The sequence below is a fragment of the Galeopterus variegatus genome, unplaced genomic scaffold (genome assembly GCF_000696425.1).
Source record: "Galeopterus variegatus unplaced genomic scaffold, G_variegatus-3.0.2 Scaffold4601, whole genome shotgun sequence".
NCBI classification, from domain to species: Eukaryota; Metazoa; Chordata; class Mammalia; order Dermoptera; family Cynocephalidae; genus Galeopterus; species Galeopterus variegatus.
In genome coordinates, this window is record NW_007730712.1 from 158,207 (window position 1) to 171,743 (window position 13,537).

A 13,537-nucleotide genomic window follows, 5' to 3' on the forward strand; every position below is an offset into this window, starting at 1 on the left:
CCCCCCCCCCCCCCCCCCCCCCAATTCATTCAGACCTACCTGTTAGCTCTCAGCCCAAATCTCACTTCCAGTCCCAAGCTGGGTTTGCTTTCAACGATCCTTTTCCTTCACAGCATTTGCTCTTGGTGTGTTCCTAGCAGCTCACATTGGCTTGGCTGTAGTAGGCACTGAAAAAATAAATGTGAGCATTGAGTGCCTGTGGGTTGAGAGGTGGAAACATTATTTGAACTGCACTCAACAATCTCAGCTTTCCTTCATTTCCTGTGGAACTTCCCTCAGTGGTTTTTCATAACACCATTTTTTTTACAGTGCTGTGTTTCTTTATAAATGGTCTGTCTTAGACCCAAATATAGCTACTGGAATTTAGCTGTTGAACTTTGTGATTAGATATTTTCACTTGTGAAGCACATCCCACAGAGTGGGCCATAATAATAGCACAGTTGTTTTGCAGTGTTGTAGTGTGTTTACATTACTACTTTGTCAATACCTGCAAAATTCAGGTATCTATCCATGTGCATGTGGTCTTATAATTATGGTCTCATTCTCAGTTTCTCTGATGCTAAAGTCATCACAGGCCAGCAGATCCTGAGAGATTCTCCTGAAACGCTGGTATTTTTTTATAACTTCCTGTGGGCGGGATTTTAATAAATCCTTCATTGGGAAAGACTGCATTAGCCATTATTGTAGATAGCACAAGGGAGCTGCACATGACACTCTGCGAGCAGCTGTGTGTATTCCCAGAACATTCTAAGCCAGCCCTAATGCTCAGGTGCCGAGCCAGGCAGGGCTTGGTGTATATACTAAGCCTGGATAGGAGCTGCCAGATGTTTAAGAGAATAAATTTGTGGGCTTCTCAAACAGATGGTGTTATATACTCTGTGCATTTGGCCATTTTACAAAATGAGCATCATCCATTATTTTAACTAATGTCATAAGTACCTTACAGTTGATCCATTTCCACATTTAACTTTTTAGCATATTGCAGAACTGTAAGCCTTAGTTAGCTTCATTAGGCTAAGGAAAGAGAAATAAAACATCAAAGCCTTCTATTCGGTGACTCCAAGTTGAAATTCAGTTACACATGTTTTTTATTGGGCAGCAGTAATGTGGTAGCACTCTGCTTGACCAGCAAAAAAATATGCAGCCTGGTTGAACAGTAACTAAAACTCAAGTATCAATAGAACGGAGGTTTTATGCAGGTCCTTCTCTGTCTGCTGTCCAGATCCACTCTCCCCAGGCTTTCCCCTGCCCTGAGTTCTGGGGAGAGTGACTCACCCTCTTGCCCTCTGGCTACTGATTAATTTAGCCAGTGGGAGAAGCCAGCGAGATCAGAGGGTAGGAGAGAGAAATCCCTGGGATCCAGAGTTCTCTCTGGGGCTGCAGGTTGGCAGTGGCTGTGTTCCTCCACCGCAGGTGGCAGCTCCTGCTGGCAGCCTTCACCTACATCTGCAGCCTCACTGGGTTCCAGGGCCAACTGCCCCCTTCCATTGTCCCACAGGCCTAGTGGGGCTTGTGTCTTCTCACAGTCTACTAGCTTCCCCCTCCATTATTGGTTTCCATTGGCCCTGTCCCCACCTTTGTAAATAATCTCATTTGAAATCATCCGCCATCATCCGTTTGCAGCAGATATGCTGTATTGACCAGATCAGAGAAAGGAGAACCGCCATTGGTCTAAGCGGACCTTGAAATCCCAGGGGGTGACTTAAACGTTTGTCATTCTGTTTCTGACCCTGGCCCTGGCCCTGTACAGGCAGTCATTTCAGTTTTCTCTTGTCAGCCATTCTTGAATCTCTCCTCTTTTTATTTCTACTGCTCTGGCTATCCAGGCCCGCATCAGTGCCTGACTATCCGATTGTTCTTTGCCTCAAGGTCTTCTCACCCCAGCTACAGTCCATTTTTCACCTGGATGTCAAGTGATCTTTCCAAAAGCCAACTCTGATCGTGTGCACACCAGTTTATGAGCTTCTGATGGCTTCCCATTTTCAGCAGGACAGTGTCAGCTCTTGAGCATGGTATCATCGGAACCCTGTGTGATCAGACCTCTCTCTCCTGCCTTTCCAGCATCATCCTTCTTGTGCTTCTTGCCCTCTTCTGTCACATGGGCCTTGCCCACACCCTTCTGCCTGTCTCAGATACTCCTCCATGCCTTCATCTGATGAACTCTTACTACTCCTTCAAAACTCAGCTTAGTGTTTTGCCATTTTTCTATAATAAACATCAATCAGATGTGTAATTAAAAATAATAATAAAAGGTTAAGAAAAAAAAGAACCCCTCCCCCTTGATTTCAGACAATATCTGGTGCAGAAAGCCTTGCTAGAAATTCCCCTCACATGAAGGGTGCCAGTGCTGTCCATGTGTCTCTGTCATAGCTGTCATCACGTGGTGTAGCTGTCAGCTCATGTGTCTGTTCCTGCCTAGGTAGCAAATTCTTTTGAGTGCAGGAACTGTGGGTTGGTTTTTTTTTTTTTTTTTCCCCATATCTGCAACAATAGCACCCAGCCCAGCACTCAGTATGAATAAGATTATCGAGTAAATACTAAATTGAACAAATGAGATAGAAACTGAATTTGGACCTAAATAAGAGACAGGACTTGGATACTGGGGAGGGAGGAAGGAAGCATCAGGAAGTCAGGCAAGGAGGCAGTGAAAAGAGGTCATTTCATAAAATATGTTGGCTAAGGATTCCTTTTTGCTTGAATTATTTATTTTTATTTACTGGGACAGCAGTTCTCTGTGACTTCCTCTGTCCAACTGTCCCCTACAGTGACAAAATTTTATTTTGAATCTTGTCAGGCTGCCTGGATCTGTATTAGTCCGTTTTGTTGCTTATAACAGAAATATCTGAAACTAGGTAATTTGCAAAGAAACAATATTTATTGCTTGCAGTTTCAGAGGGTGGGAAGTCCAAAGTGCAGGGAACACATCGGGTGAGGGCTTTCTTTGGTGGCGACTTCAGCGATGCAGGGTATCACATTGCGAGAAAGGAGAGAGAGAGAGAGAGAGTGTTTCTCATGAGCTCTTCTTTTAAAGCCATCAGAACCATGCCCATGACCAAACATTGACAGATTAATTTCATCCACAAGGAGGAAGCAGTCCTCACATTCTAATAAACTCTTTAAGACCCCACCTTTCAATTACCATAATAGGATTTCCCACCCTCTTAACCCTGTCAGTGAGGATCAAGCTTCTAATACATAAAAGTTGGGGGACACAATTGTATCTGTATCAGGATCCTGTGAATAGGACTTTCTAGATCAGCCTTGGGACTGGCTGCCCTTCTGCATGTGTGTGTCATCAGCCCAGCTGGGAGGAATGTGAAACCTCCTCTTCACCATTAGTGTCAGCAGTGTTGTGAGTAGGAATTCAAGGGGAGCGGCCATAAAAGACCAGCTCACTACTCTTTGGATTTCTGCAGCTACATTTAGGGTTTTTAAAGACAGAAAACATTACGGTAGGCTCAGTAGGTTAATTTGAAATCGTCCATTATGCAGCTCACTGAAAATGTGCTGTTCATACTACTGCAAGGAATTTGTATATTTGACCTGCGGATTTTTTGAGCTGGGAAGTCTGGGGAGAGCAGAGGAGTCCAGCTTATTTCGTGAGTCAGCTCCTCTTCCATCCCATAAAATGGGGTAGTACTTGCCACCAGGTACTGCGATGGTGGATATTCCCACCTACCTTGTGCAGCAGTTTCTTTTCCTTTTTCTTTAATTTTTCTCGATAGAGGAGATGACAAAAGGGATTTGACAAAAGTGGCCTTTCTTTAAAAACAAAAACCAATGAGGTCCAGTTTGCAAAACACCATTTAAAAAAAATATTGACTCGGCTCACTCATTGCCTTAAATTCCCTTGTGTTCCTGGAAATACCTTTAAAAATTTGCAAACTCTTTAAGCCACAGTGAACGTGTTAATTTCATTTAAGTAGTAACCTAGGCACTTGGGAAATTTAGACCACGTGAAGTATATTAAAGGCACAGTCCCTGATCTCACTGACCTATGTTTTTGTGTATTTATATTCCATCTTTGATTGAAGATGTCAAAGTGTTTTAGACAATAGACTAGATTCTTGTGTTATTAACTCTTTTGAAATGGAGACCAAAATCTTACACAATCACAGAGGAACAAGAGTCTGTTCTCTCGCTTTTTCACGGACTTTGATGTTCTTGGATGAAAGGTGCTATATAAATACAAAGCATTATTAATGTCATAATTTGAATATTTGGCACAGTGAAGGCTGGGCTGTACATAAGCCTGCAGGCTGCTGCTTTGGGTTCATTGTAATTTTCTCTCTGGTGATATTTGCACTTTGTCAAATTAGTACAGAAATTCCTTGATTTCGGGACTTATCCCAGATTTAAATCTGCTATATCAACTCCTGCTGGTGGTATGAGAAACCTGAACATGACGCATCTAATTTTCTTTCAGCCTTTCAGTGGGATCTACCTGAATAACAAGGAGTCAGGAATGTATCATTGTGTGTGCTGTGATAGCCCACTCTTCAGGTAAGATAAAGAATCAAAAGCTACTGACGGAGAACAAACCTTAATATTCATACAGCTTTATCTCATTTGAGGGCTTGGATAAATAAACACCCATAATACCCATGTTGTTTTTCATTGCCCTTCTTTTTTAGCATTGTTGCTATAAGGAGAGCTATTCATATGGGATATTTGCCTGTCTTGATTTTTTTCTAGCATTTAGAGCAGTTAGCAAGACTTAGCTTATATTCTTCTGTGAAATAGGCCCTGAGAAATAGCAGAGAAAGAAATCTTGATGGGCACCTTACTGTAAACCTATTAGAATTTTTTAGAGGAAAAGTATTGAAAGAAATCTAAACCATAATAGTATCTGCTTGGCCATGTGATTAAAACTGTCTTTCTCCCAGGGAAGATGGGTTTATAATTTAATTTAGGAAATGTAGAATCTTATGAGGATAGATTCCCACAATGCTTAACAGTAGTGAATACCATGCCCTCCTCTATGGAGCTAAAAGTAAATTGTCCCTAGATTTCAAAGCCTTTTAAGTCAATAAGGATCTGAAATCTCTCAACAAAGGCTTTTTTGTTTAGACATCAGGAAACAGTCTAAAAAAAGTAGATTCGATGAAGAAGAAAGGAAAATATCTTTGAAGTCCTGTTTTTCAGAACTTCAAAGATGTTTTCCTTTCTTTTGCATCAACCCTAAATTGGTTTAGAATAAAATATAAATCAAGCCAGCTCTGTGAATCTTCCATTAGGCAGTGCTTCCTTACATCCTTTGGGCTTTGAGTAGACTGTGCTTGCTTGGCTGCTGGTTACTAATGGGGGCTGCATTAGGGAAGCCAGACTCTCCTGCAAGGATGAGGAGCAATTCTGATTGATTTCCCTTCATGCTCACTCGAGGGCAGGCCTTTGCGCAGGTGCAATCATGTCATCAGTGGCTGGTGAAGACAGATCTAAGATGTAGTCGGCCTGGGGTGGCATGGGGGAAACTAGAAGGGGGTTAATTTTTACACAGTAAAATATGGGACTCCTATTTCTGAGACATTAGTTCTTTCTTGACCTTTGGTTCTGTTAAAGAAGAGAAGGAGGATCTCGAGATGGCCAGTGTGCCTCAGCCAAAGAACCATGTTGTCAAAGTGTAAAAGACTGCCTTGTTATGGTGGAGTCTCTACACAATGTTCTGTCTCTGTCTTTGGACTCTGAAGACGGAGGAGAAGTCACCCTTGTAACAGCACTCTCCTAAGTGCTAGTCTTCATTCTTTGACTTTGTTCTTCCAGTGCCTGCATCTGTAAAGAGCAGCCCTTCTTACTGCTCAGTGCCCACCGTCCTGTCACCATGCCGGCTGTCATAGAATCGCAGAATGTTAGAGAGGGACCTGACAGACCAGAGCGAAAGCTCCATCCAATAGAACTTTCTGTGATGATAGGAATGTTCTGTATCTGTGTTGGCCACTATGTAGCCACTAATTACATGTAGCTATTGAGCACTCCAAATGTGGCTACTGTGGCTGACAGGTGAATTTTAAATTTTATCTAATTTTAATTAATTTAAAGTTAAAAGACCACATGTGGCCAGTGGCTACTGATTAGCACAATGTTAGTTTAAATTAAGGAAGTTAAGTGACCAGCCCCAAGTCACTGAGGTAGTGAGACAGCCAAGACTAATAGGAAAACCAGCCGATGCTCTAAAAGCCCATTTACCAAGTGGCCAGTTTACCGAACTGCCAATCCACCAACTCTTGTTTCTTTTTAACCATTTTGTTTGAGTTGAAAAATTTCTGTTTTCTTTTCTTAAGGACTTTTGAATTTGTTTCTGTTCTGTTTTTCTGTTGCTGCTGCTGTGATGGAGAGAAATAAGAATATTCATAAGAATCATTTATATTCCAGAATATACTCTTATTAAAGATGATTCATTTACAGTAGAAAAGGCAGTATAGCAGAGTGGTTCAGGCTGTCTAGGTTATACATCCTGGCTCCATTGCTGTGTGACCTTGGGCAGATTTCTTAACCTCTCTTGCCTTGATTTCCTTCCAGGTAAAATGAGGACAGTGACACCTAATTCACATAAGATTGTTGGGAGGATTACCTGAGTTATGAGCAAATACATGTAAAAGCACCAGAGCAATGCCTGACATGCCTGACACATGCCAGGCACTTAACCCAAGTTAGCAATGATATGTTCTTAGAGATAGATCCTTCTTAGGGCTGTATACCTGAATGTAAATTTGATAATGAGGACTTCTGGAGAATATATTCTAATTCATGAGAAGATATAGATGGAGACTGTATTCCTGAGTGTTCTTCCCATTCAGGAGGATAATCTTGGGAATATATTCTTTGTTTTGCCTCTCATTTTACCTCTCTCTCTCTGTTTCCAGTCTCCAGCCTCTATATTCCTGCTATAGAGGTACAGAAAAAATAATCCCTTAAAATGCTTGTATAGAGTTGAAATGAAGATTTGGTTTACCAAAACTAAATAGTTAAAAAGTAAATGCAGGGATCACTGCCTCTTGGTTCCCTTCGCCAGCCGGGCTGCTCTGCACATGCATGCGGACTTTCTTTTATGTTGTGCCCACCTCCTGCGATTTTCCCACCCCCATTGTATGCTGACTTAAGTTCTATTTATTCCTGGAGTACAGATTTCTCCATGAATCCTACTCTGATAACACACAGTAAGTTTGTTTTTTTGGCTTCAAATTCCTGTTAATTTGTTAGTACCACATAATTTTGGACTTAATTGTCCTCCTATTGGCTCAAACATTTGATTTAATTGAAGAGATAAAACTGATGAGTTCCTTGAGTTCCTTGGCCGTCTTATACTTGTACATACCTCATGGAGGTTGTTATGGGTTAATCGTGTCCCCCTAAAAGATATGTTGAAATCCTAATCTCCGGAACCTATGAATGTGTCTTTATTTGGAAAAAGCGTTGTTGCAGATATAATTAGTTAAGATAAGGTCACAACAGTTAGTAGCATGTCAGAGTTCTAGTGGGGGGGGGGAATATCATACTAGAGTAGGGTGGGCCCTTAATCCGATATCACTGGTGTAGTAAAAAGAGGAGAAGGCTCACAGAGAGGAGAAGATGCACAGAGAGGAGAAGGCCACGTGAAGACAGAGGCAGAGATTGGTGTTATGCAGCTACAAGCCAAAGATTGCTGGCAACCTCCGGAAGATGGGAAGAGGCAAAGAGAGATTCCCTAGACCCTTTCAGAGGGAGCATGACCTTGTGGATACCTTGATTTTGGACTTCTAGCCTCCACAACTGAGAGAGAGTACCACCCACTTTGTGGTAATTTGTTACAGCCGCTCTTGGAAACTAATACAGAGATGCACGATAAGTACTTCTTGATTGATTGGTTAATAATGTCTGCCCTAGTGCTTAGCAGCAGTAGCAATATTGGGACTATCAAAAGAAGTTATGGTTGTGAAATCACTATGGAAATGTAAGGGAAGTAGCTACAACTTCTTGAGCTAGTGTATGCCAGACACTGGGCTCCAGTACTTTGCAAACAATCCTCACACTCCAATGAAGAGCTATCAATACCCATTTAACAGATAGGAAAGGCTTAGCATCTTTAAGTGACTTGCTCAGGGCCACACCTCCAGCAAGTGAACACGCAGGAGCCCTTGTGGTGCACTCCTCCTCAGACAGGGGGCACTCCTGCAGCGGGAGAGTCTCTGAGCATGCACAGGCCCTGTGCCCACGCTCTCCACCCGCAGCATTCTTTACCCGGACCTCTCAGCAGCCCTCAGCGGTGATGTTATATTCTCCCTTCACATAAGAAAACTGAGACTTAGGAAGGTTAAATAATTTGCCCAGGGCTCTGCCGTTAATAGATAGCCAGCCAGAATGTGAACCCATGGCTCTCGGATTCCGAAGTCCACACACTTTCTTATCCTAGTTTCCATAAGCCTCTTGGGCAACACTGTAACTAGGCAGCATCACCTTCTGGTGCCAGCTTTTAGAATCACAGGCATAGGTCACCGGGGCATAGCCAACCTCTAAGGGGTGTGTGCTCTGCCAGTTTAACCCCTGAGCCCCTTTCCAGAGCCTAGTTCCCAGCCACATCTGCCACTTAACCCCAGTCCCCTTCATGTGCCTGTAGTCACTGGAATGAATATGGTGCACGTTCTCAGAGATCTTTAATTAAGGTATCCGGGTCGAGAAGACTTTGAAGAATATTATTAGTCTTTTAGGGATTCCAGACTAGTTTCCTTAACCTTGGAATTAAGTGACATTGTCGTCTTCTTCCCATCCTGCTTCTTTCCACCTTTCTTCTAAACCCATAAGCTGATTTTGGAACTGTTTATTAAAATCTACTGTGGGGTCACATATTTCATGGTCATAAATCTTTCTAAAATAGAAGGAAACAGAGCCTTGTTCATTTTATACATAACATTCTGATGTCCTGCATATCACAAGTCACTAAGTAATATTGTTTAAAAACCTTTTGTGTGCTGCATTCCCTCAAGTGAATGGAAATTCTTAAGAGATTAGGGATGTCAGTTATCACTAGGTTCTTCTACTGTTGGTTTGGGGACTGTGGAATTTTCAGAAACGAAGGAAAAACAAAGTGAATAAACACATAAAACTAAGCAAAAGAAAACCTCTTAGTGTATATGATCCAGAATGGCTTCAGTTTTTCAAGGGTGAGCCTTATAATCTGCTAACCATTTAAATATGTATTTGGGAATTTCTAATTGGCCTTAATATTTAGGTCCCCAGTCATGTATGCTGAGCCAGCCTCTTATATTACATGGTAAAATCTCCAGATTCTACTAATTGCATCAATAAAGGTTGATTGTTTCCCATAAAATATTTTAATGACTTTTTATTAGTCTTAGATTCATTCATGTAAAAATTTTTATTATGTTGATAATCCTCCATCGAAATTCTTTAATGATCACTAGTTTATGTATAGTTTGTGATTAAAAGATACTTGTGACGTTTTTCCCTGAGCAGATGAATATTCTTGAGCCCTTGAAGGAGGGTTGCAAAGAACCTAACCTAAATGTGCCGACACTTCTGTTGGACCCACAGTTGCTTACAGATACATTTCATAGGTATCTGTTATTAATAATGATATTAAAACTAATAGCTACTGACTTATGTACTTTGTGTTAGTCACTATGTGAAATGCACTATATGCAGAAAGTAAGGTAATCATGCCATTGCTCTTTTACAGACTCAGACACTGTGGTTTCAAAAGATGAAATAACTTGCCAAGGTCATACAGATGTAGCAGACAGATCCTGGATTCACACCAAATCTTTCAGGAGTCAAAGCTCTTACTCCTAATGGTTATACCCATGGTTCTCAAAGCAAAGTCTGAGGACCTTGAGGGTTCCTGGGGCCTTTCTAGGATGAGGTCCTCCCTTTTCCAACCACATATCTGCTCCAGGCCACCTCTTCCTATACTTCAATCAAAACAACATTGCAACAGATTGATTGCAGAGGCACATGTGACGATTCAGTTGTCTTTTTTTTTAAGCCAGACATTAAAGAGTTTTGCAAAATTGTACAACTGTGCAACTCTTCTAACTAAATGTTTGCTTCCTTTTGGAAAATATAATTATTTGTCACAAAAATGTGAACAAAATGAATTTATTATTTTTAAAAATTTAATGCATACATAGTTATTAAGTTCTCAGTTATCATTTCTAATTTTTAAAATATTGATGTACTTAAACAAAAACTCTCAGGGATCCTCAATAATTTGGGGGTACAGAGGAGTCCTGGGACCAGAATGTTTGAGAATCTGTGTATTACACAGTACTGGTTCTGCTGGGGTTTGTGCTCTCAATTGAGCTTCCTTTGTGAAATCTAGGGATTTCATTCTTTGCCACTTTTTTCTTCTTTGCTTAGTTTTTGCTGGGTTTAACATTCAGTTCTTCTCTTTCTTCCTTAGATAGAGCATCTCCCTGCCATTTAAACATTTTTTAAAAAGTCTTTTCCTAGTGCTATTTCAGGGCGCTTCCCCATCAGAGCACTTAGAGAGTGAGTCTTTGGTTGGTAGCTGTGCTTCTTGTCCTCCTCTTCCTCTGGCCAGCTCATCTGGCCCACTCCAGTCTTCAGCACCATCTGTACCTGGGAGACTTCCTGGAGGGTCAGGCTCCACTGCAGTGATCAGTGCTGAGGCTTATTTACTAAATCATCATAGTGAGCGTTCATGAGCACTTACCATGTGCCTGGCACTGCTAAGCTTCACACTACGCTCTGCAGAGTATCCCCTTAAGTCCTCAAAATAGCTCTGTGGGGTAGATATTATTACCCCCATTTTACAGGTGAGAAAACTGAGTCTTCAAGAGGTTATGTAGCTTGCCTAATTTCACACAGCCATGAAATGGCAGGGGCAGTTTTGGAATCCCTGCAGGTAGTCAGCCTTCTGTGTTTAGATAACCCAAAGTTCCCATTACTAAATGAAAATATGTTTCAACAGGTCTTACATTTCTCTGATGATCCAAGAGCATGATGACCTCCTTTGACCACTTTATTTTGTTTAGATCTCTCCCATTTCTACATTTTGAACACCAGGATTTGATCTGTGTTTCCTAATATGCAAACAGAGTTTGCAAAGCCCCTAGTGTTTTTAGATCCTTGTTGGACATCAAGAAAGAAGCCTTTATCATCAAAGGAACAAGAAACCTTTCACTGCAACGAGACAATGTCTTTAATAGCGAAGGTGCCGTGAGACAGATTCCTGTGCAGCCGACTGTGCACATAACTGGGCTTGGGATCTAGGAGAGGAGAGGAAGAAGCAGCTCCTCTTCCCTGGAAAAATGAGTAGGGGTGTAAAATGCTCTTGGTATATTCACAAATGTCTTTAATAGTATGGTGAATGTCTCCTACAGTTCTGAGAAAAAGTACTGCTCTGGCACTGGATGGCCTTCGTTTTCTGAGGCTCACGGAACTTGTGGCTTGGATGAGAGTCACACAGGGATCCTGAGGCGTCTGGACACCTCGTCGGGATCAGCTCGCACAGAGGTTGTCTGCAAACAGGTGGGTGTTTCGTTTGTTTGGTTTTCCCTGATGCTGCCCCAAGTGCCATGAAGAGCTCTCTTGTCCTTGGCATGTCTGGTGCTCTTCTGTGTGGGTACACTTCTTCCTTTCTCCCATCATTCCGGGTATTGCAGATGAGAGAAGAAGGCTCTCTGAGCCTCTCAAGTGGCCTTTCCTGGTTCTAGCCTTCCACAGGGATGGAGACAAGGCAGGATCTGAAGGGAAGAGTTGGCCCTTCATCTTCTTTTGAGCAGGGACAGGCAGCAGGAAGGCCCGGAGTGGTCAGAGTCTCTGCTTTCCTTTTCCACGCTGTAGGGTGTCACCAACAGGCAGAGCGATTCTGCAGGTGACATGAGAGCAATACTGCAGGTAACATCAGTACTGTTACTTCTGTGAGCCTGGTGGGAGAGAGTGGCTTAAATACAGACAGCCAATTCATTTTGATATCCCCGATGCTAACATTTTCTAACTCACGGGTTTTATAAAACCAGGGGCAAGGCAGATAAAGGTAGTGTAGTTTTGCCTGAAGTAAAAATCATAGTAATACACTGGCTACAACCACATTATTCAGTACTTACCCAAGAATTGTGTTAATGCTTTACATGCATTATGTCAAATAATTATCACAACAGCTCTTATTATGTAGGTATAATTATTATCTCCATTTTATAGATGAGTAAATCAAGGCCTAAATTTAATAACTTGCTCGCATTTTCACTGATAAAGTAGAGCTCTTTACCACCACTGTGCTCTGCATTCTTTCATTTAATCAAATTCTGACAGGATAGACTTTTCTCCCCCCATACAGGTCGAATTCTGGAGGGGGTGACGATGTGGGGGTTTGTTTGTCTGGTTTTACATAACAAGCTTTGTTTTGGCTGAGAAATGACCGAGGCCTCTCTCCTTTGCAGTGTGAAGCTCATCTTGGCCATGTGTTTCCTGATGGACCTGGGCCCAATGGTCAGAGGTTCTGTATCAACAGTGTGGCACTGAAGTTCAAACCAAGCAAACTCTGACCATCTCCAAGAGTCTCCTTCCCTGGCCACTCCTTCATTGACATCCTTGATTTTCATAATTCATATGAATGACTTGATTTATTGACTATAGATCTAGGCAAAGTCTGCTTCTGGCACCCGGCAAGTCACAGCTTCTCTTAATTTCTTTACCTAGAATCAACTCAACCCTAACTTCCACTTAGACTATGGAATTTCACAGAATGACCGAGGGGCAGTCATTTCCATCAAACTGACTTCCATAGGTTTTGCCTGAGGCCACAGGATATGACGATTTGGGGACATCAGGAGGCTGATGGATTAGTAAGCTAGAAAATTCCTACAAATCTATCCTGAACTTTGCACTGTGGTTAAGTCCTTTGTGGACATACATAGTAAGGGATCAAGTGAAAAGAGGAAGAAAATATGGGATCAGAGGAATTGACAGCCCAACATGGGCTGTCCAGTTAGCTTAGTTGGTTAGAGTGCTGCCTTGTAACACCAAGGTCAAGGGTTCAGATCTCTGTACTGGCCATGCCCTTAAAAAGCAAGACAATCCCAGCATTGGAGAGTAGGGTTGCAGAGGAGCTGTGCTTTGGGAGGCACATTATAGTGATGGATGAGATGCGTGATTTTTTTTCAAAATTTTAAATATCTTTAATGTTTTACTTTTAACCTCTCTACCTACAAATGAACTCCAATGGGAGTTAGATTTCAGTGATTATATATAAATGTTCACCCTCATATGGTCTGGTGGCAAAGTTAATCTTTAAAACATCAAATAAAATTTTTACTAAAATTTATGTTTGCTTTTTGTATAAGTGAGTTTGCTCTTTTATAAAAGTAACTTTAAATCAAAATGACAAAGAAGAATTAGGTCACATGGTAGTAGGCATTTGATTATACCAAGACTAATAGCAACTCGAGTATTTTATAAATTGAGAGGCTTGAATAACTTGTTATTACAAGTATTTAAAACATTCTCTTTGTGACTTTATGGGCAGAAAGGAAACTTAATTATTCCATTTTTCTCTTTATTAACTTTTATACATTATTTTACA

The 13,537-nt window shown here is 41.5% G+C and overlaps 1 protein-coding gene across 1 annotated transcript in view; it reads left to right on the forward strand.

The window, feature by feature from the left end:
• The window catches only part of MSRB2 (methionine sulfoxide reductase B2), a 19,380-nt gene extending 6,101 nt beyond the window's left edge, over positions 1–13,279 (forward strand). The window contains exons 3-5 of the mRNA XM_008587934.1: positions 4,427–4,503; positions 11,337–11,484; positions 12,396–13,279. Of these exons, the coding sequence (XP_008586156.1) occupies positions 4,427–4,503; positions 11,337–11,484; positions 12,396–12,500 (330 nt within the window). The 3' untranslated portion in view covers positions 12,501–13,279. The remainder of the gene's footprint in view (positions 1–4,426; positions 4,504–11,336; positions 11,485–12,395) is intronic.
• Positions 13,280–13,537: the final 258 nt, after the last annotated feature.